Source organism: Cajanus cajan, chromosome 10, assembly GCF_000230855.2.
Source record: "Cajanus cajan strain Asha chromosome 10, NIPB_CcT2T_4, whole genome shotgun sequence".
NCBI classification, from domain to species: Eukaryota; Viridiplantae; Streptophyta; class Magnoliopsida; order Fabales; family Fabaceae; genus Cajanus; species Cajanus cajan.
In genome coordinates this window covers 36,774,110-36,798,158 of record NC_138526.1, presented here as the reverse complement: position 1 = coordinate 36,798,158, position 24,049 = coordinate 36,774,110, and the positions used below count along the sequence as shown (strand labels likewise).

Here is a 24,049-nt window from a genome sequence, read left to right as displayed (position 1 = left end):
GTTAACAATTTTTTCCCATGTAGGACCTTCAAATAATCCATTTTGGACAGAAACTCCACATTACAGTTATATTGACTGGAATCATCCAGATCAAGAGAGTTGGTATCGTGGTTTAGATGTCCCTAATTCTTGGAGAGTTGGCGACGAGCTATATATCGGCCTTCGTTTTCATACAAAAAATGATGTACAGATGGCTGTTAAACATTATTCTATGAATGCACATCAAACTTTTGTTGTTGTTGAGTCTAGCCAAAGGGTTTTCTCTATCAAATGCCCTAATAGTAATGAAGGTTGTCCTTGGAAACTAAGGGCAATTATGTCTAGTAAATTGAACAACAAAGTTTACAGTAACTATTAAAACAAATACAAATTACTTCTTCAACATATTCTCGTCTTTCTGGAGCGTGTAACCAGCGTGGTCCGGTGGCATATCAACTGTCAAAAAATTTTAATATTAGTAAAGTTAACATTTAGGTAAATAATTAAATATCAAACAATGAATTAAGTTTAAGTACTAACAACTTATTATTCAAATTACCTATTCATTTCTCCTCATGTGCTGCTCATAGGGACTTAGGATACATTGCCGTTGTCTATGGCGAGCACCACGATCTGGGTTCCTCCGAACTAACTCATCACCATCTCCCTCAGGGCTTCCAGCTTCCGCTGCTAATGCTGTATTCAAATCATGCCCTAAACCTGGATGATGGGAAGACGAACCCCCACCATAAAATCCTACTCCCATAAATGACGGCTGTCCAAATCGATAATCTCGATAATTCATCATAGGTGCTGATGGAGAGATCATGTGTGGAACATATGGAGAAGGTGTAAACTGGAACATACTACCAGCCGACATACTCGGGACATCACCCATCGACTCCGATGCTGGGAAATTACCTGCACCAGACATTCCTGCTGTGTCAAACCCAAAAGATGTGTCTTGTGCAGTACCATACACATATTGTGTCACATCTGCATCCGGGGTCAATGTACTCGGATAATATGTCCCAGTTGGTGGCTCAGTCGGAGGAACTGGTATCTGTAAACCCTAGTGTTCAACTCGCCTTCGCCGACAACTTAGTCCCTTTCCTTCTCGTCGACCCGCCCCAATGTGCTCCACCTGAACTTCGTCTGCTTGTGGTAATGTTGCAGCTGCAGCCGGTGTAAAAGGGAAACTGACCCTGCTCACCTCGTCTCGCAACTGCAAGCAGTGACCGATGCTCTCATGCATCATGGTAAAATCAAAGGCATCCCTTAGTTACTAACCTTGCCCCTAGAGGAACATGAAATGTAGATAAAAATGGATGAGGTGGTGCAATAAATGGAAACCGATACCATGCCCATAATTGCAGTAAAATACCTGACCCAGCAATTTCCTTGTGATCATAATTCGTCGCCACACACAACTCCCTGTACAAATTTGCCAGGACGCATGACCCCCAACTCATTTGACCACAAACATCTAGGTCTTCGAGGAAACTCAAGTATCTGAGGGATACAAACGCGCTAGAGTGATCAGTTAATAAATATCCCCCGATCATGCGTAAAATGAACGCTCTAGTATAGTGTTCCAACTGTTCCTGACTATGTATATGCTCAGAAACATCCGAAAACTGTTGGTCAATCCACCTCATCCTCAATCTACCCCCAACAAGCATTGCCTCAGGTGGTGTCATCCCAAGAAGGTGCTGCACAAGAGCTCCCCAATCCATACTTGCGTATCCAGTAATGGGTGCCCCAGAGATCTTCAACCCAAGTAAAATTGCAACATCCTCCAACGTGATAGTACACTCGCCGAAGGACATGTGAAACGTGTGGGTCTCTAGTCTCCATCGCTCAACTAACGCAGATATTAAATGATTATCCACAAGAAAGTAACTAATCTGCGCCATCCCCAGAAATCCAGCCCTCTGTAAAAGATCCTGAACAGCAGCTGGAATGACACCACCACGCAACTCTGATTGTTTTGCACTCCTAACCTTCAGAACCCTATCCTCAGCTCCATTCCATATATGCTCAGATATATGAAATGGCTGAAGCCTTAATAATGAATCATCCATAGGTCCTGCATGAATAATCTGTCTAGACATCCTGATATAATTCAACAAACAAACAAATTAAATTAACTCAAACAACAATTTATTTCTAAATTTTATAAATACCTAAATACCTAATTTAAACCCTCATAATAATTCAACATTTTAAATTGAAATCATTCATTACTGCAATGAGAACGGGCCGTTCTGGTTTCAGAACGGGCCGTTCTCATTGCACAAAAAGTGTATAAATTTGGGTTTCGGAACGGGCCGTTCCGAAAACAGAACGGGCCGTTCTGAACCCATCCATACTTCACTAAATGAAACAACGAGAACGGCCCCACAACGGCCCGTTCTACTTTCAGAATGGCCCGTTCTAAAAGTAGAACGGGCCGTTCTGAAAGTAGAACGGGTCGTTCTGATTTCACAACTGCCCGTTCCACATCCAAAATAACACCCATTTACTTTATCCAGAACGGCCCGTTCCAAAAACAGAACGGCCCGTTCCAAAAACAGAACGGGTCGTTCTACACCCACAAACGAGTGACGAAGACCCCTCAACATTTTCTATTTATATTTTTTTCTTACTTTAAAATAATTAAAATTCAAAACATACCTGATAAACGTCTAAATAAACTTGTGTGAGCAAAAAATGTGAGCAACACAGGTACTCTAAAAGCACCGGAAGCGCCGGAACCTCAAGCGTTTTTGCACAAATATTATCAGCACCTCCGCCATCTCCCACCCACGAGCATCATTTAAACGAATGAGGGAAGGAGGAACAATGCACAAATGGCGCCTGGGGGGGAGGCGCGTTCAGTGCATGCCACATAGGCACACATGGCGCCTGGGGGTGGGGCGTTTTCAACACAAACGTGCCACGTGTGCATGGTGCCTCCCCCCTGGGCGTTTTCTTTGCACAATGCCACCTCAGCATGGATGGCGCCTAGGGGGAGGCGTTTTCTATAAAACGCCCAACCCCCAGGCGCCATCCATGCCCAGTCAGCGCTGACATGTCCAAAACTACCTATTTTAATAAATTGTTTTTTTTTTAATTTATTTTGTGTATTTTTTTTTTAATTACTTGGGTCAAAAAGCCGAATATAGTTCCATTTTATCCGCTAATTTGGTTCGATTATAAGTTAGTTTGAATAAATTTAAACTTTGATTTTGTAACGTAGTTATTTCATAAGGTTCAAAAATTTGATATATCGGATTTAGCTCAGAACGGGTCGTTCCCAAACTGGAACGGGCCGTTCTAAACTATTAAACTGACTTGAAAATTGTAGCTGAGGACGGGCCGTTCTAATGGGAGAACAGGCCGTTCTGGATGGAGAACGGACCGTTCCAAAAATAAAAACGGGGCGTTCTAAATGGAGAACGGCCCGTTTTGGATGAGCACCAGAACGGGCCGTTCTGATGTCAGAACGGGCCGTTTTGAATTAGATTTTTGTACGTGATGAAGGGGTCCAGAACGGGCTGTTCCGCATTTAGAACGGGCCGTTCTGGCCATTCCGAAAATTCTATAAATAGGGGTTGGTGGTTGAGGAGAAAGTGAGGTTTTTAGAAAGAAGTTTTTAGAGAGAAGGACTCTGGGTCTGTGAACTCATTTCTCTCTCAAATTTCTCTGTATGATTCATTTTCTCCTCTAATCACTAATGTTTTTTGTCTTTTCTTGAAATTCAGTTTAGGAAGCTTGCTTTGTGAGGATTGAAGTTTCGGGTTGAGCTTCGGAAGGGAATTCTACTTCTTCTCAATTATTGACTATTTTGAGTCAATCTTCAGGTGAGGGAAGCTTTATGCATGGTATTCTTTTGTTGAAATAGTTGAGTTGTTGGGTGCTTAAGTTGATTTATGCTGTTGACATGATAGATGAATTTTATTATTATAACCTAGTAAGTTATTTTAGAAGGCTCAAAAGCTCAATATGGGTGATTTAGTAGCCCAGAACGGGCCGTTCCCAAATTGGAACGGCTCGTTCTCCCTCCAGAACGGCCCGTTCTCAACTACAATTTTCAAGTTAATTTAGTATTTTGGAATGGCCCGTTATGGACATTAAATCACCCATATTGAGCTTTTGGGCCTTCTGAGATAACTTACTACGTTATAGATTTAAACCTAATATATTTTTATAACCGAATTAAATTACGTTTCAAGTCATCCAATTCGACCTAATATATAAAATTTATTTTAAAAAAGTATAAGAGAGAGAATCCTAAAATGGTATTTGAGATTTGAGGGAGGTTAGTATTACGAATGGAAAAGGTAAGGTTGTGGAGTAATAAGAGGCTGGAAATGAGGAGAGAGAAAGATCCACGCGCAGTTTTTCGTTTGCTCAGTGACATGTAGAGCCGTCAAAGTGGGCCGGCACTACTAGAAAAAGATTAATTAACATCGCCAATTTTACATCAATTTTAGTATAACTGATGTAAAAATAAAATGTAGTGGCAGTTTTGTAATTATTTAAAAAAATTAAAGCAAATTTACATCAGTTTTAAAGGGAAACGATGTAATATTAAGTATTCTACATCGGTTTATTGGGGACCGATGTAGTTCTGAAAGCACGGTGGTAATCTCGTAAATAAGAGAAAAAACTTAAATATATTTACATCAGTTCACTTTATGACCGATGTAGAACCTAGAGCTGTCAAAACGGGCCAGTCCGACCCGTTTGGCCCGACCCACCTCAACCCACTTTTTAAGTGGGCCAACCCGGCCCGGCCCACCAAATTTATTATGCAAATTTTCTAGCCCGGCCCGGCCCACCACGGGTTGGTGGGCTAAACGTGCCACCTGCCAACCCACCTGATTTAAAAAAAAATTTATAATTTAAAATAAATTTTAATATAAAATAATATTTAATCCAAAGTAAAAATTATTAAACTAAGTATCATGGATACAATATTAAAATTAAATTAATAAGTGTGCAACTTAAAAAAATTAAAACAAAAAAAATAAAAAATCTTTTATGAGAGTGATTATTCATCAATATTAAATTTTATTAGAGGTTTGGATAGATAAATTTATAGTAATTTCATATTGTTTAACATTAATTTTATCTTTATCTATAAAAAAATAATATCTTATTAAAATAATGCATATATAATAATAAATAGTTAAGTGAGTTTTTAGTGGATTGTTAGTAGATTTAGAGGATGGGTTGGTAAGTGGGTCAGGTGGGCCGGGTCAAAAGTGGGCCGGGTTACATTTTTTGACCCATTATAAATTTTTTTATTTTTTTGGCCCGGCCTGGCCTATTTTCAAGGTGGGCCGGGTTGACCCACTTGCTGGAACCTAATTTGACGGCTGAACCCAATAGCTTTCCCTCAATTGCGCGTGTGCCACCACCAAAGAAAGCCTCGCGCGCGGCATTGTTAAAGAACTCCTTCATCGTCTCTGAAGAAAGCCCTTTGCTTCCCATCGTTCTCCAAAGCCCTTTTGTTTTTCAGATTCTGATTCTGCAAGAACGTTAATCGTAAGCACCCAGAATCTTCTCAGTTCGTGAAAAGCATCATCATCGAAAACCCTAACTCCGGCAGGTATGTTCTCTTCCGCTTTCAAACTTCTGATTTTACGATAGTGATGATTGGAAAAAATAATGTTTCTTTTTTTATTAATCATTTCTCACATTGAGACTCAAAATCGTATCAGGGTTTGATAGTGATAATTTAATAAAGGTTGCAGTTTTGCAACTTCTCACGATGGCAAAGAGATCCCAATCCTCATGATTTGATAACATTACCTGTAAGTCACCATTATTAATTCTGAATCTCTGAGAAAGTTTGGTCAAACAACAGGTGAGAAAGTCTAGTAAAAGTTTCATATTTTAATGAAAATCCCTGAGCAACCAAACTTGCTTTAAGCATTTCCACATGTACTTCTTGTCTATGGTTAATTTAATTCAAAGCATGGTTTTAAATTAAGGTTGTAGTTGCAGCAGTTAACAATTGTTGAAATGACAGAAAATTATGAGAAAATGTGCAATGTCATTGTGGATACTTTAAAGTTAAAAAAGTTGCAAACTACAATTTAAAAGCATGGTTGATCATCTGCATTTATCTTTAAAGTACACCGCATTCTGACCCTTCAATATATTTTCTTATATATATATATATATATATATTAAATTGTTATTTCGTAAATTAAGTCCAAATCATGAACACACTATCCACATCAGTAGTTTGAAACATGGATGTAGGGCCTAGTGCTACATCGTCATTGGGAAGTGGTGACACCAATGTCCAAGTGTAATTTGCAATGAGGGCAGCATATTTCTCTTGCATGGCTTTAAGGCAATTCAAATCTTTGGTTGCTTGTTTGTATGTGTACAGGGTTCATTTGAACTCTGAAAAATGATTACAGAAACAGAAGACCTCGAATGATTACATCTTGAAAAAAGGCCATTAATTGTTTTTGGTTGTCTATTACTACCGTTTAGAAAAATAAGACAGCTTATTGATTGATGATGTTTATGCATGGTATGAATATAAAACTGCATCCTTAATTAACTGTGAAATATCAATTGCTCATTATACCCTGTTACTTGCGTGAAAGTAAAATATTTCAAATTGGGGAGCTCTATATATAGAACCTTTTTGATGAAAAAAGTTTGAATGAAAGATTTTGCGTGATTGAATTGGGTTCATGTATTTAGAAATAAATTAAATAGTGAGAATTCTTAATCTCTCTTAATATGAAAACCCATACTTAATGAGCTCTAATCAAATTCTCCTCAATTATATTAATTTTGTGAAAGTTTTTCCTTTATGTATTTAGTTTAAGCTTTTGAAATAATTAGTTTATGAAGCTTTAATAATTTAGTGGTTAGGACTTTCTTTTACAGTTTTTCTTTTCCACTTTGTTTAAATAGAAGATTAGTTGCTACACAGGATTTGTATTTGTAGTTTTCTATTTAAATAGTTGGTCTATTAGTTGTGACTCACATTCACGGTTTTATAGGATTAAGTTAATTGGTCTATTAGTTGTCACTCATATTCATGGTTTTGTAGAATTAAGTTAAGTCTAAATCCATGTTCTGCTAAGAATTTAATAAATAACTCTAAAGGGATTAAAGTGATATAAGTTTAATACTTCAAAAGAAACTTGCAGATATCTTTTAAAATAAATTGAAAAGTGTGGAAAAGTTTATTTGAGATTAACAAACCTTCTTTTCAAACATCCCTTTTTGGGCTGTGCCATTCCAATGGATGTCAGAGGCAGCCTTTGGATTCACAACCGGCAATAGGGAATTTTTGTGTGGGGGCATAAACTGAATCATCCTTGGCTAATAGTGTTCCAAAGTTAGGCAAGTTTTCAACAAGGTTGTTGGTGACAGAGGGTTTTGGAGGTTATTGCTTTGGTAGCATTACACATTTGAAGTCTAAGCAAGAGAAGTTGCAGAAGTTGGACTTGTCCCTTAAGCTCTTAGTTACTCTCCAACATGTCATACCCCATTACCCCAGTTTTTTAAAGTTGTTCTTAGAACTCTTGTAATTTTTAGAAAATCTTGCAGACTTCATTTTTAAGAATTAAAAGCATATCTAAAAGTGGAAAAGGAAACAGATATTAATACTGTTTCCCAAGCTGTTGAGACTAGTGACAACCACTTAAACAAAATTAAGGATCTTAACAACAGAAAATTAAGGATCTAATATATATGGGCTGAAATAAGATAATTATATTGTTGTACATATAAGAAATAATATTGAGATTTGAAAAAGGAAAATGTGTTTAAAAAATGTCTTATGTTGCTTCCTGATTCAGCAACAGGTTTAAACTTCTAAATGGAATTCAACAAGATAACAAAATAATAATCTAATATATATTGGGAGGAAACGAGGGAAGCAGTAAGTAGCATAAGATAAAAATGTTAATGCTCAAATTACTAACTATTAAGCATGCCAGACAACAATAAATTTAAATCCATTCTGCAACCAGCAATTCATAGATCGACTGTTTATTTTCTAATATTTACATTGTTTTTCATTTGATACTGTTTGGGTAGTCTTTTTTTAGATACATTTTTAATAGAGAAAATAGGAAGGAAAAATAGAATTACTAACTTATCTTTGTTTGATAAACTGCATTCATTTTACATATACTGATGGATTGCTTTTCAGTTTTCACAGTTACTTGTGGGTGCAGTTCTTGTAAATCCTTTTTCTCCCAGCAACTGGCCATTTTTAAGGAAGCAAAACTTGCTAGGTAATCTGTTTGTTTGACATAAATGTAAAAAGCAAAATGTTTAACTTAAAATATAATATGCCTTTTAATTTTGTAGTATGTCGATTTTTAAACTGGTGTGATATTTAGCAATTGGTTGCTATATTAAGGATATTTATAACTACTTTCCAGGCATGTTACATGTATAAACGTATGGGATTTGTATTATTTAATACACGCAGCTTTCTATTCGTTTTATCTGATTATCTCCTTATATGTCAAAATATTTGTGGCACTAAAACTTACAAAGCAAGTATACATTCATATGATTCTTTTATGATATTGAAGATGTTTATGCTTATGAGACAAAGAATCTACTGATATTGTCACAGCAAGCTCTCAAGTAAGTTTACCTTCAAGGGTCCTTTTAAAGATTGCCTAGTTTCATGGACTAATTGGCTTATGTATGTTATTTTGTGTCATGCTCTTGTAGAACCACGTACTTCCTTGAATCTTGCAACTTGTAACTTTGATTTGTTTTAATTGGGTTCCATTTTTCTCTCCCATTTTTCTAAATTAGTACTGTTAGTATTTTCTTGATGATGTTTGCTCAATGGCTTGAACAAGAGAGTAATGTAGTTGCTTTTTTTCCCCTGATATTCATATAATGGATTCATTGATCTTCTCTATAATGATTTGGCTGCAGATTCTTAATTTAGATGTTTGGAAAATATGTATATTAATCTAAGTAACATACATAAATGTATATTAATAAAATATGTATTAAATACAAGTTTATATTATCTAGATAAATCTTTGATTATAATTAAAAAACAAGACCAATAATATCTTAAGAAATGTATATAAGTTTTATCTTAGTTAAAAATTAAAAGCTAAAATAAACTAACAAAATAACTCAAAAATGTAAACATTTAAAGTGATATATTTATATGACTTTTATATTGTGTTTGATTGGAACAAAATAAAAGTGATAAAATGATTTTTATAGTTTCATTAGATTTTTAGGAAGGGAGGAAAATAGATGGAAATAAAATTATTTTTCATCTAATTTTAACTTTCATCTAATATTATCGAAATTTGAAGTGAAAGAGTCTTAAGAAATTTTTAATATAATTTTTAAATTATTTTTATTTATATTTTTAAATTAAATTTATAAAGATATAAAATAGGAACGGGCCGTTATGGATTTGGAACGGTCCGTTCTGCACTACATGGAATCTGATGCTCCCACTATAAATACACCCTCTACCCTTCATTCTCTTCATTCAGCTTCAACACTGCACCGATTGACCCTGAGAATGGAATACGTTAGCCCAGAAGGACTTCGCTTGGATGGTCGCCGACCCATGGAGGTACTACTATTATTTTCCACCCTTTTTTATTCTAATTTTAAAGTTTCATTAGCATATTAAATGCTGAACTTTATAAGTTCTTACATAGACACAACTTGTAGTAGCTTTTTGTTCATAGTTGGGCCATAGCTAATGGAAATGTGTAAGGGGGCATTGAACTAGAAAAAATGTGTTACCAAGTACACCAAGGACACATTTGGAATCAAATTATATTAGTGGAATTCGAAGAGGTTAGAAACAATAATCAACAAGGTCTGGCTCACCGTAAGTAGACAAGAACTTAGGTGATGCATTTTAGAGGATAAGGATAACGTGAAGTTATAACCGTTGATTAAGGATAAGCAGACAATACATGTATCACAAACTATGATGTTAAAATCTAAACAGCTATTACTGCACTATAGCCTCTATTGTGCACTTCCCTTCACTTTAGGGTAACCAAAATATATGATTTGTGTTTCTTTTTCTTTTGATCTTTGTCCTTACCATTTCCCCCTTCTTGGTATATCCTAGATGCGACAAATCCGTGCAGAGATTGGTGCCGTATCCAAAGCAGATGGGTAAATGAATTTTAGCTTTTTAAAAAATTAAGTTGTGATTTCATTTGAAGCATTTAACCTTTTTTTCATTGTGGAATTAGTTCTGCCATTTTTGAGATGGGTAATACAAAAGTTATTGCTGCTGTTTATGGCCCTAGAGAGGTACTTTTTAATTATTTACTTTGCTTATTCATGGTTATCTACATAAAATGAAGAAGGGTTAATATCTTTTATCTATGTTAATCAACTTAATGTTTAAAAAAGTGTTGAAGTTGCATTTGAGCTTTAGATAATTTTCTGTTTTTCTTTAGTAACTTCTATGCATTTCATTTCAGGTGCAAAATAGGAGCCAACAAATTAGTAGCCATGCTCTGGTAGATTTTTTCTTTTAAGTTATAATATATTGAGTGTATTGTTAGTGGATTTATTATATCCATTGTAATGAAAGCTTAATTTCTGTCTATGAGCTTTGTATGTCTGTAGGTTCGGTGTGAGTACAGCATGGCTAATTTTAGCTCTGGAGATCGCATGAGGAAACCTAAGGGTGACAGGTTTTGGTTATTTACTTGTTTAACTTTGTAATCTTTTTGCTTGATTTTTGTTATATTCGTACTTGTTGAAATGATATAGGAGTATTGACTAATAGGATAAGAGTGAATTTTGCATTAATAGAATCAATCTTAAGAATATCTTATAATTGTAAATGGTCTGTTTCATCTTTTGACAAAAGTAGGAATTAAACTGCAAAAGTAGAGATTGCGTGTAGACTTTTAGACTGACTTTTGGTTATTAATTATGAATTGTTTTATTTTTGGGTATTATTTATTTAACAATTATGTATAAACTATACAGTATAAATTATTCATCATTAAGTCATAATTTTTGGTATAATTTACTAGAGTGTTTTTGGGGTTGGTTGCTTCATGCTGTCATGCTTATGAGATTGATGATTACATGCTGAGCAATGGGCTATGTATCACAGAGCTGTGAAAAGTAAAACCCTTAGCATAATTACTGCCCCCCTCATTTTTTTTTATCATTTCTTTGAGCCTTAACTTTTATAGTCATCTGTGGCCAAAGTTTGCATATATTTTTCAACTTGCTTAACCATCAACATTTATGGATATAAATTTTATTTTAGCTTGTTTTGCTTCTCCTTCAGAGTTTTTAATTTGGTTTTCCTTGTAAGGTACTCTTACACAAGAATAATGCGATGACCTCTTATTTTTACTACTTTGGTTGATTGAAGTTTTCTCATGCTACAGGAGATCAACTGAAATTTCTCTGGTTATTCGCCAAACCATGGAAGCGTGTATATTGACACATTTATTGCCGCGTTCCCAGGTTTTATTACACATTCAAAACTTTTTTTGTATAAATGTAAATTATCTTTTATTTTTAAATTTTATATGCTTTAATTATTAAATTTGCAGATAGATATTTATGTTCAAGTTCTCCAAGCAGATGGAGGTAGCTAAGACCTGATAATGGGATATTGTGATTGTCATTTTATATTCTCTCTTTTCTACTCTTATAACATGTGGGTTAATTTTTGGCAAGGTTAAAATATGTCATTGTACTTTTATATAACTTTTTTTCTCGACATGCCTTTGACAGGAACTAGATCTGCTTGTATAAATGCTGCAACTTTGGCCCTTGCCGATGCTGGGATCCCTATGCGTGATCTTGTAACTTCCTGTAGTGCTGGATACCTTAATAGCACCCCTCTGCTCGATATATATATCTTTTACTTGAAACTTTAACTGGCTAAATCCAAGGGTGGTGGGTCTACTTTTATTTCAGTCAATATTTGAATCTTGGTCTATCATAATTATTAAAAGTTGGTCAATGAATATGAACAGATTTGAACTTCATAGAAGATAGTGCTGGAGGTCCTGATGTAACTCTAGGAATTCTGCCGAAGCTGGATAAAGTGACACTTCTCCAGGTTAATCTTCCATGTCTTGTTATTTTCTCTATTTCTTTCGTATCCAGAAAAGTAAATTAATTCAGGAAAAAGGAGAAATTTTATGCTCCCTTGCAAATTCCTGGATAAGTGATGGAGTGTGTTGTTGTTGCTTGTATATTGTGAAAGTTTCTACCGTCCTTACTCTGGGTATTACCCTTTTGAGCCCTTGAGCTGTTGACCCATCTTTTTTCAACTATTGCTTTCTGTCATTGATAAACCTTTTGGTTTTCAAGCTGTTATACCTCTCCCTCCTTCCAAAATTGTTGTGTGCAAGATTTTGGATTTGACTCATTTAAAGTAATGGCTGTGCTTTAGTGGGAATAGTTCAGACTTCAGAGTTTTAATCCTTGAGCAGCATTATCATGAGCAGCATGCAGTGCTTTTCTTTTAAACTCCAGTTTATTTTATCAAATTTTCTCAAGTATTCACTGACTGTCATTCCGTAATTTAGAGGGAAAAAGCTTTTAGTTTAATTTTATTTGCACTAATTTCTTGTTATTGGCTGTAGATGGATTCTAAACTACCAATTGACCTTTTGGAAAATGTAATGCAACTGGCAATTGAAGGCTGCAAAGCAATAGCAAACTACATTAGAGAAGTAAGAACTATTGTCAATTGTGATTATACTAAGAGGAGTCAAAACATAGTTCACACTCATTTCATTACTAAAATCCCGATTTTGTTGGCTGGCAGATTTTACTGGAGAACACAAATCAACTCGAGTATCGACGAGGTGTATAGTTTTGTAGCAAAAGTATTGTTTCTTATTTGCTTCCATTTAATGCTTTCTATTTATTTCCTATTTTACTGGAAACATTTATTTTGGTATACGGTGCTGACTAAAACGTAAATTGTAGTCTGTAGGATTGGTTTCTCATTTCTTCCAACTTGCCTTGTCGACTGAAGTAGCAAATTTATAAATTATTTTGAGTTCATGTTCGTTGTTTACCAAAAATCCCCCAAAAGTAGAAGGCATGTGGAGTGGAACTAGGGATCTGAATCTGGCACTCTAACAATTAGAGAATTAATTATCTAAAGTTAGAACCAAAATCTTATAGTGGGTTGGTTGCGTATGGTCGTTGCTAAAGAACGTTGATGTTTAATTTCATAAGTTGCCTTGAATTTTGGAGAAATAGGTACGCCAAAATTCGATAAAGAAAGCTTTGTTGTTTAATAGTTTGGAATGGGCCGTGTTGATTTTGGAACAGGCTGTTCTGGATTATTAAAAAGGCCTTAAACCCTAGTTTGGAACGGTCGTTTTGGTTTTGGAATGGGCCGTTCTGGGCTACTAAAAAGGCCTTAAGATGCTTGTTTGGAACGAGCCGTTCTAAAATAGGGTTTCAGGCCTTTTTAGTAGCTTAGAACGACCCGTTCTAGTTTTAGAACGGTCCGTTCTAGTTTTAGAACGGCCCGTTCTGGGCTACCATGGAATTCAATGCTCCCATTATAAATACATTCTCTACCCTTCATTCTCTTCATTCAGCTTCACCTTACCTTCACGATTTCATTCGTTTTCTCTACCCCTATTAGGCCTTTTCTCTGAATCACATTCATACGATCGCATGGAAGTAGCACCAGTTTCAAATGTTGTATAAGTCCTTCGTTGAATTGTGTGTAGACTTTTAGACCAACTTTTGGTTATTAATTTTGAATTGTTTTATTTTTGGGTATTATTTATTTATCAATTATGTATAAACTATACCGTAGAAATTATTCATCAAGTCATAATTTTTGGTATAACTTACTAGAGTGTTTTTGGGGTTGGTTGCTTCATGCAGTCATGCCTATGAGATTGATGACTACATGCTGAGTAATGGGCTATGTATCACAGAGCATTGAAAAGTAAACCCTTAGCATCATTACTGTCCCCCTTCATTCTTTAATTCTACATAATTCTTACATATAAAAATTTCATAAATAATTTAATATTGAGAGGGATAAATAATTCTTCACAAATTTCATCATAAAATTTTTTAAGCTATTTGTGACGGAATTTGTGACAAAATAAAAATGTTAACAAAAATTTCGTCACAAAACCCATTACTGACTTATTTATTATAGTATTATGATGCATTTTTGTGGGGAATATTTATAGAGAAATTTAATCCGTCACAAAATTCGTCACTAATTTTATTTTTCTTTAGTGACGGATTAAATTTTGTCTCTAAAAAATTCGTCACTAATTTTATTTTTTTATTCAATGACGGATTAAATTGTCTCTAAAAATCTGTCACAAAATTCGTCACTAATTTTATTTTTTTTTGTGACGGATTTTTTAGAGACAAAATTTAATTCGTCATAAAATCCGTCACTAATTTTATTTTTTTATTTAGTGACGGATTAAATTTTGTCTCTAAAAAATCTGTTATTAATTTTATTTTTTTATTCAGTGACGGATTTTGTGAAGGAATTTTTAGAGACAAAATTTAATCCGTCACAAAATTCATCACTAATTTTATTTTTTTTATTTAGTGACGAAGAGAAGCTAAAACATAAATTGAGAATATTTAAATGGACTAAAACATAAATTAAGTGATCTTACATGAACAACATTCTAAAGTTTCCATACTCTACAATATCACACTTAGTCTCAACATGACACTATAATAATATGTCATCTTCCACACGTATAAACCAACACTATGTAACCAAAGCATACTACACATAAAATAAAAGTGATCAACCATATTGAGATCAACCGTGATGTATACCATATTATAAGAAATCATGCACTCAAACCATGATTCATCCAAATCATCACGGATTCAAAATATGGTATGTACAACTTTTAAGTAGTTTTTGTTGAAGTAAAATTTTTTAGTATACATGTTATGATTGAATGAGAATAAAAGAAATCTTTATATTGTTTATACAAAGGCTATGTTCTCTCAAAACATCCAGAAAGTTTTAGCTCCTATACAATTTTTTAATATATTTTAGTTCCTACATTTTTCAAAAGTCTTGATGTTTATACCTTAATCAAAGGCCAAAATATGTGTTATATCAAAATACAGAAACTAAAAATATATTAAATTTTCATAGAAATTAAAACTAAATTTTCAAACATTTTAAGAGAAAAAAAAATATGTTTTACATTTTCAATATCATTATAATATTTAAGTGGTCCAAAAATAAATACATTGAGCACATATGCTAGAGCCCTTTATTGTTTATATTATTAAAATCAACCGTTCATTTTCCTCTTTAATTTATTATTATCAACAAGATGGTCATTATTTTTATTATTTTATTATTTTTAAGCATAGGTGTCTTAAAGGTATTAGTTTAAAAAAAAACTAATAAATAGAACTTTTTAATTGAGAATCACGGTGAAAACATATCAATAACACGTTATATATATTCAATTTCTTAATCAGTATTACAAGAAATTAGTATTCCTTTTTAAAAAAAAAAATAGATTACAAATTAGAAAAGAGAGTTAACCAAAAAGTTTAACTCAATTGATTGAATAAGATGTGGCAAGTTTAATTAAATTATCATTATGACAACACCATACTTCCCTTTGTTCTGTATATAAATTTAAAGGAGTGAATGAGGAAAAAAAATCAATTAATAAAAGAGACAATTGTAAGATAAAACAAAAAAGAAAAAGAAAAATACTATATATTGAAATTTGTTAAAGACAGAATTAAGGAGAGGGAGTAAATATCAAAGAGTCATCCAATATTTCCGAAAGCCACAAGGCCCATAAACAATATGGAACTGTTTGTTGCCCCCATCAATAAGTGTCTCAATTCTACATACTAGAAATGCCTAATGATCTCACCCTCTTCTTTTTTTCTCCTTCAACTTCATCATACCTCAAAACAGAACTATATGATCCAATCATAAAGTCGAAAAAATATTATGTGCAACCGTTTTTTACGAAAAAGTGTAACATTATTCCACTATCTTTATATCCACCCAACTTTTTATTTGTCAGTTGTGTTATTACAAAGAGCTTGCTGTCACACCAAAGTAAAATATCTCTATTCAATGCCCCTGAACAAAATGATGATAAGCTGATCGTACCCTTTCACACGAGAAGAAAATAGAAAACCAACCCATCTAATAAAAATACATCAAGTGAGGAGTAATTATAATTTTATGAGTTAGTGTTGTAATGTTAAATTAGGTTATAAACCTGCATTTAAATAGGTAGCAAAGTCTATTCTTACAATAATTATAGGGTCTATCATACTTCTAACTATCAACCTATTATTAAACTACTCATAAATATTAAATTTCATAAATTTTACATTTGAGATGTGATTAAGATGTTACATAGACTAATGTTATAACTATCAAAGACTTAGAATTATTATTTTTCAAGTTAGCTCAAACTCCCTAAAACCAACCCAAAGTGAACTTTTCAAACATAATTGTCTTGAGTAATTAAAAAATAATAATAATAATAAAATAAAGGAATTTAACTCTACCCCTCTACCCTTGCCACATGGAGCAGACGTTATTAATGGAGAGAAAGTTTGACCTTCAATTATTTTCCGGTAAAAGGGGACTCCTTTCCAAGATTTTATAGACATGAATAGGCCCTTATGATCTACATGGTCCTCCCCCACTTACCACTTCTACCATGTGAGCCACAGCCCAATTTGTACCATTACTTACATTACATTACAGATATATTTGTAACGGTTAGGAAGCATTACACGAAGATACTTAGATACAAACCCATCACGAATCACATCCCCTTTATGGGACATAGATAGAAGGGTTTGCAAATATTGTCTTCACATGCCCTTCCCACACCGACTTCCTTCAATAAAGTTGGCAATGCCATCGTGTGGGACCCTATTAGCTTTCAATACATTTACAAACCCAATGTGCTCGTACAACAATACCAGTCCCATAAATTAATTTCCCCATTAAAAGATATTCATATCTCTACAAGGGCAAAGTTGGCATTAGACTATTTGTTTATAGACAAAGTTTGAATATAATACCTATAGTACTATAATACTATTGATATTTTCCAATAAAAGAACTTCTTGATTATGTGTATAATAAATATATTTACGAGATCTACATTAAACGTGCATAAATATATGAAACTTTAATTCTGATTAAAAAGTATTTACATTTTGTCCTCTGTTTATTTGTTTTCCTTCTGGTTTAACCTCGACAAGCAGCATTCCATAAGAGGAATGAAGAATAATTTATAGCTAAGTTGACAACACATAGATTTGGAGGCATGCATAGCCACAGCAAGTGGCATTATAATAAACTTGAGGGTCTCAAAAATAGAGGAATTGAGATGAACCAAGGCTCATAGAAAAAGGGAAAGAGGAATATAAAACTCCCACCTATATATCATTATGTACATATTATAGAATGCAATGTCTAGTAAAGATGCATAACAGCTAGACAATCCCTGTCACTGGCCTGATAATAAAATTTTGGGGGGATGTCTTTGATAAATCTGGCATAAATTAAAAAAGATTCTAAATAAAAGGGTTGTTCCCAATGCAACGGTCCAATAGCTTTTCTTTTCAAAATGGCCAAAATACAAATGGACAAAGATGCCCCATTGATACTAGCCAGAGGTAAGTCCCCACCACAAGGCCACAACCTTCATTTCCCTCCAAAAAGTTTCACTAAGAAATAAAGAACCTGTGTTGTGGGGTCAGTGCCTCCTGCTCCTCCTGCTACTGCTACCTTTGCTTTGTTGAAGTGAATTTTTTAACCTTGCTTTGGTGCTGTGAGAGATACACTTGACACTGTAGAACAGTTTTACCAATCCTAAACCCTGGAACCACAGTGAAAGCAACATGTGGATCTGATTCCACTGAATAGAGGAACATTTCATCATTCACACTTTCCATGTACACATCAGAGAATCTACACCCTCTCCCCACTTGAAAGATTGAGACCTGAGGCTCAAATGAGAAGGCCAAGCAGTGCAGGAGCCATACCCTCTTGGCCATCTCAGCAAATGATGTGAAGAATGCAGTGTCTGGAAACCCTCCAGCATTCACAATGTTCCTATGACTCATGTTGCCAAAAAATGATGACTCCATCTTGGGGTGAACAAGCCTCAAATACTTGACCCTGCAAAACTTTGCAAATGATGATCTTGGCCTCTCAGCAAGGAAGTCCTTGGCTTTCATTGATTTCACCTCATTGAACTTCCCAAAGAACCACTGTGGCATCCTGCTTCTATCAGGGAGAGACTCATTTGCAAGGGAGAAATTTGGGAAGTGAAAAGCATCAAACATTTCCCTACAAACAAAGGCCTCAATTGCAAAACACTTGTGATCTTCCACCAAATAAGCCACATTCTGCTCAATGGCATCAACTGCAGCATCAACATCCCAACCAGAAGATCTCATCTCATCCACAATCAACCTCACAAAGTTCCGAATTGACCTAACCGCGTGGCGAAGAACGGTTACAAAATGGCTAGGATTTAGTCCTGATATGTGAAGATTATCAAGCACAGAAGATAATTGCCCACTTTGATTCAACCTCTTCTCAATTGCCTTGTTCTGCTTATTAGCCTCCTCTAGCTTCTCCCTAAGAAATATGATCTCAGAATCCTTGAGCCTCACCTGTGACTCCAACTTCTTCCCCATGATCTCATAGGTCTTGATCACACCCTGCAGCTCCTTCGACTCAGCCGCGAGAATCTCCGTCTCCGGAGAAGAATCAAACTGTTTCTTCAAGTAACATTGCTTTAGCTCAGACAAGTTCTTCAACTCAGACACCAGCAATTGATCAGCAGCTTCAATTCCATCAGGGTCAAAGGGTGACTGAGAAAACTGAAGCTGTGCATATGCAGCCTTAACAGATGAAATGCTAGCAAAAAGCTTTGCTAAAAGAGCCTCGTTGGCCACTCTCTCTTGAAGCTCTTCATCTTCATCTCTTGACCAATTATTATTCAGTGCAGTCTTATTATTCACCATGCCCCCTTCATCCTTGAGATTTGCATCAGATATAACAACATTCTTCAAACCATCAACTGAGGCAATTCCAATCAATGCTTTCACATGAAGAACCTTGGCGAAACTCCGAGCCAACTTCTTTCGTGGGGTCACAGCCGAGGGCTTCACTGATTCCATCTGCACAAGAAGCCACCACCACACCAATGTCTGCAAATGCAGATCAGAATTGTGAACTATTGAAATGTGTACGCTGTATGCAAGTGGCAAAATCTTTAAAGGAGTCAGAAGAACAATAAAATAAAGCCATAACACGATGGTTATCATGATGAGCATGTTCAACCAAAAGCTATTAACAAAACCAATATTAAAAAAAAAAAAAAAAAAGTGATGCTTTAACTCATAGATCGAGGCACTTTAGTAGAGGAGGGAATTTTTCTTTTTGTACTACTCCATCTACTAAAATTTTATTGCGTGCCCAATTTAAATAATATCCAAAAATTGTTTCTTTTTCTTTTCATAATCATGTTATAAGATAAGTACTAAATATTACTCGTCTCTATCAAAAAAATCTTGTTGACCACATTCAGCAGAATTTTTCTCTCTAATCATGTTTTCTCATGAACAAAATTTAAATTCAAGATTTTATTTAATAAGATGGAGTCTAATATCATTTAAAGTAATGACATGTTAATCGAAAAGTTGTTCTAACACACGGCGTGTAGGAACCAAGAGAATAGAAACCTAAGGACAAGATCTAAAGATACATTAAAAAGCTCAAAATTGTAGTTTATCCACGTAATCCTAGGCACCTTGTCCTAGATGGCAATTTTCAACATTATTCTTAACACAAGATTCAGTAATTAAAAATACGTAAAAAAATAAATAAAATGTTTTATTATTATTATTATACCGTGAAAATTATTATACCGTGAAAAGGGAAAACTTTAGGCCCTGATTTAACACTACCACCTCCCAGCAAGAAAACAAGGTCATCATTTCTACAAACTTTATCCTAATTTGGCTTCAAGGAGCGTAGGAAAAATAGGTCCATCACTCAATTAATCATACCCTCTCTTTAGTGAATTAGTTTCTTTGCCATGAATTATTATGTAAGTTATAATGATTAAAGACGGTCAACATCAACCCTAATTGCATTCACTTCCCATATTTTACAATGGAATGGTGAAATCCAATTATAAATTCAGTTAAATTATAACTTTTGTAGGGCAATCATTGGATCTAGGTAGATCATAGTTGAATTTGCCACTCTCAATGTGACCAATAAAAAAATACTGACAATTATTTTCTATTAAAGAATATAGATTAGCCTGATTCATAATCCTTAAGATTCCCTGAGTTTTGCATATCCAACACCTTTATCTCTAGCTATGCAGTAAGAACCCATATAAAAGTGAATAAATCTGACATGGAACAAGGGGTATTAACAAAAGAAAAAACAAAAATCTAGTAAATATTGTTCCACAAACAAAGGACCTCAATACAACAAACATTTTTTTTAATCACATATTTTATTTATAATCTTAAAACAGATAATTAAAGGATAATTAAAGACTAATTTATACTTGTAGAGTATAATTTTCATTAACCAAACATTATTTTAAATCCAACATGTTACACCAAATCAACTCTTATGTCTCAATACAAGCCTTCCTTCCAACTACCGAATCAAGAATTACGAAACATTTAAAATAGTTTAGAAACAATTTTCTAAAAATTAGTCACTAAAAATCCAAATAAATGATGAAAAATCATTTTTGTCACACCAAAATTGAAGAAAAAACATGTCACTAAATTTAGTTAGTCATTAATTATTTAATTTTCTGCAGTTCCTGTAAAAATAGGCCCAGGTAAAATAACCTAACCTAAACAAAATAGCTTTCAGAAAATTTATCACCCAACACATGGTAGAGAAGACATTTATATCACCCAACAGTATGCGTGCTTAGTAGGCCGGCAAGAGATTAGGGTAAAAGAAAAGAAAACATGAAAATGAAATGTCTTCACAAAGCATCATTTTATATATAAGTTATTTATTTTATTTTTTATTTTTTTTTATTAATTTAAGTTTAAACAATTAAAAAAAGCTGGTCATTTTTTCTTGTCTCTAAAAAAGTTAATTATTCTCAAGTATTTTATAATCCTACGGAACAAATAGACAATAATATTTTAGGTAAATAGACAATGTGATGATTGTACGTAATAGTTAAGAGAGATAATTTATGCTTCCCGTGACTAAAATCACGGCCTCTGAGCACTTGTACTGCGTAAAACTGTACATAACGTCAAAAATCAGAAAGCTATGGAAGAATATTATTACTGCACTTAATTACCACTTAACTATTCTTTTGTAATAATTGTTAACATAAAAAATAAACGTAACGTTTCTTTGACAAAAGAAGGTACTACTACCATTATTAAAAATTGAAAAGTAAAAGAAAAAGATAAAGGTGAACCAAAAATTCAAAAATAATGGCATGATCAAAGAAATTATGAGAAAATATTTTTCGGACAGAGAAGTTACAGTACCACACACTAACACCTTTGCAGGTTAATGTCATTTCAACATCCATTATGTCAGAAGCTCACATGCCTATCATTAAAAAAGGTCAAAATCTTACAACATGAGATTCTTCATGCTCTATAAAATCCATGTTTTACCTTCCAAAAAATAAAACACAGGACAAATATCGAGACCCAAAAATTATATTCTTCCAAAATCAAAATTGAATGAAGCATCATGCTTTGAGAATTGGGATGAGAGCAATCAATGGCTCAATAGAGACAAGAAAGAACCAATAACTATGCATGAATGAAGCATGCTTAAACCATTGCTTTCCCATAGTCACGGCTAATTTTTCTACTAATGGTACATACACTTTCCGAAAGCATTTTCTTATATACACACACCCATCATGAGAAAATATTCTTGTATGATTACATGAGTATGTACTATTAGATTAGGTTGTGTAAAAATCCCAATACTAGAGATTAAACGTACCTTGAGAAATATCACGAGAAATTGAGGGTGAAAGAAGGTGTCAACTTCTCGTCATTGGGAAACGTAAATCTCAAGAAAACAGACAGAGCAATTAAAATACGATGTTATTATTTGTATTATTTCTTCTTGTTCTCTAACTTCACAACAAGTGCGACCCTGGTAGAAACACCCTGTAACCAAACACAAGCATCAACCATCAAGAGAAAGCAAATACAACAAAAATCCAAAAGGACTTTTCTCCAAACACGAAAAACAACACCACACCCGAAAGTGGCAAAACAATGAACGCCATTAACAACAACAACAACAACAACCCACATGATCAAAAACAAAACAAAAAAAAATGATCATCAAAACGTGTCTTCAACCAAACCAAGAGACCCAACAAAGCAAAAGGCTTAAAAATGAAAACTTTTCCCTCGGGGGGTGATAAAAACACCATTTTTGGCCTTCAAAATCCAACCATGACCCCAAAAGCCATTCATTCAGTTTCATGGGAAAACAACATAAAAGGTAGAAAAATGGGGTAGCGTTGTTTCAAAGTTTACCTCGATATATTGAAATGGTTCCTAGAGTGAATGGAAAAATGAAGCAGTTAGAAGAAAAGTTGAAGAGTTTGTGTTGTTGAGGCTGTGTAGGAGAGACTAGTTGGGGCGTTTTGCAGGGACAGAAAAACCACAGCTGGAGGACAGAGAAAATTCTAGAAAGAGAGAATTTAATGAGAATGAGGAGAGAGAGAGAGAGTGGGAACTCAGGAAAGCAGAGAAGAAAGAAAAACAGAGGAAAGAGAGAGAAAAAGAAATATTTGAAGTGACCAAAAGAGACACCGATTGTAAAACGTCCCAACGAATATGACTTTTGAGATTTTAGAGCGCCACGAGGGTCGACTCAATTTATTATTTTTTTTATAAAATTATAAGGTATAAATTTTTTAATTAAAATTAATTTGGGGATATATTTTTAGTCAAGTTGGTGTAAAACTTATTTTAATAAGAATGAAAATGAATATACTTAAATGTTGAGTTTGACTTTCACTCATCTCGTTTGATTTCAAATTAGAAAAAAGATTTAAATAACTTTTTATTGACTAAAATAAAAATTTGTATTTTAGTTGTTTTAAAATAAAATATTTTTGCCTTTGTAAATGTGCTTTTTATTTTTGTTCTTATCATTAGATTAATGGTTAAATTTAATGAAAAAAGTCAAAAAAATATTATAAAGATCAAAATCTAAAATAACAAAAAATTATAACAATCAAGATAAAAAAATAAATAAATAATATTTAAAATTTGAGAGGATCAAAATAAAAATATCAAAAATTTGAAATAATTATAGTAAAAATAACTAAAATTAGTGGAGTCGAGACACTTCATATCTCTATTAAAGATAAAATAAAAATAAAAATAAAAATATATTGGTCTAATTAATATCATAATTAATTCATTGGTTTCAACTTCTTGAATTTGATTAAAAATATTTTTTTAATCTTTTAAAATAAAAGGATATAATGGTAAAAAATATAAAAAGTAAGGTGATTACTAAAAAAAGTATCCCATTTATATATTAGTACAGATAAAATTATTTTATTTTATAAAAGACTAAATATTTATTTGATACAAATTCATAAAATTTAAACTTTAATTACAATAAATACCCTAATATATAATAATAAAAATAATTATAATAAATATATCGATGAATAACAAAATAAAATTATAAGAATTAAACATGAGTTTTGTAAAAGTCATAATGGCATAATTACCATTACAAGTGTAAAAAAAATATATAAAAGTAGAAAAAGTACATATAAAATTAAGTTGAGATAGATGAATAACAAAATAAAATTATAAGAATTAAACATGAGTTTTGTAAAAGTCATAATGGCATAATTACCATTACAAGTGAAAAAAAAATATAAAAGTAGAAAAAGTACATATAAAATTAAGTTGAGATAGTTAAACAAATTGTAACTGTAACGACCCGCCATGGTCTCTACATTTAGTGGAATCGCACTACTGCTAGTGAAACTAAGAGAAATATTAAGCT

General features: G+C 33.4%; 2 protein-coding genes across 9 annotated transcripts; one reads left to right on the top strand and one right to left on the bottom strand.

Moving 5' to 3' along the window:
- The first annotated feature begins 5,403 nt into the window (after positions 1-5,403).
- LOC109811951 (exosome complex component RRP41 homolog) lies at positions 5,404-13,017 on the top strand. Of its 8 annotated transcripts, none has more exons than XM_083064965.1 (15): positions 5,405-5,578; positions 5,691-5,783; positions 8,168-8,243; positions 8,550-8,604; positions 9,492-9,574; positions 10,088-10,134; positions 10,215-10,275; positions 10,449-10,487; positions 10,597-10,664; positions 11,379-11,457; positions 11,547-11,583; positions 11,731-11,849; positions 11,978-12,061; positions 12,591-12,680; positions 12,776-13,017. In XM_083064965.1, exons 5-15 carry the CDS (start codon positions 9,521-9,523, stop codon positions 12,821-12,823), a joined length of 726 nt encoding a protein of 241 aa, XP_082921091.1. In that variant the 5' UTR covers positions 5,405-5,578; positions 5,691-5,783; positions 8,168-8,243; positions 8,550-8,604; positions 9,492-9,520; the 3' UTR covers positions 12,824-13,017. The 8 variants fall into 8 exon arrangements, with proteins under 8 accessions (XP_082921090.1, XP_082921089.1, XP_082921091.1 ...); XM_083064962.1 differs by having other exon boundaries at positions 8,159-8,243; XM_083064964.1 differs by lacking the exon at positions 8,550-8,604 and having other exon boundaries at positions 5,404-5,578; positions 8,159-8,243.
- Positions 13,018-17,372: 4,355 nt separating this feature from the next.
- On the bottom strand, positions 17,373-22,828 carry LOC109811927 (protein GRAVITROPIC IN THE LIGHT 1). The gene is made up of 3 exons (XM_020375772.3): positions 22,552-22,828; positions 22,004-22,173; positions 17,373-19,191 (listed from the first exon to the last, which is right to left on the bottom strand). The coding sequence occupies exon 3, from the start codon at positions 19,159-19,161 to the stop codon at positions 17,755-17,757; it is 1,407 nt and encodes a 468-aa protein (XP_020231361.1). The 5' UTR covers positions 19,162-19,191; positions 22,004-22,173; positions 22,552-22,828; the 3' UTR covers positions 17,373-17,754.
- Between the last annotated feature and the right edge of the window lie 1,221 nt (positions 22,829-24,049).

Excerpts from the sequence above, each read along its gene's own strand:
- LOC109811951 (XM_083064961.1), top strand. The coding sequence starts at position 9,404 with ATGGATTTGGAACGGTCCGTTCTGCACTACATGGAATCTGATGCTCCC. Across the intron at positions 11,458-11,546 it reads ATTTATTGCCGCGTTCCCAG|ATAGATATTTATGTTCAAGT; the intron begins GTTTTATTACAC and ends TTAAATTTGCAG. Across the intron at positions 11,584-11,730 it reads AGTTCTCCAAGCAGATGGAG|GAACTAGATCTGCTTGTATA; the intron begins GTAGCTAAGACC and ends TGCCTTTGACAG.
- LOC109811927 (XM_020375772.3), bottom strand. The coding sequence starts at position 19,161 with ATGGAATCAGTGAAGCCCTCGGCTGTGACCCCACGAAAGAAGTTGGCT.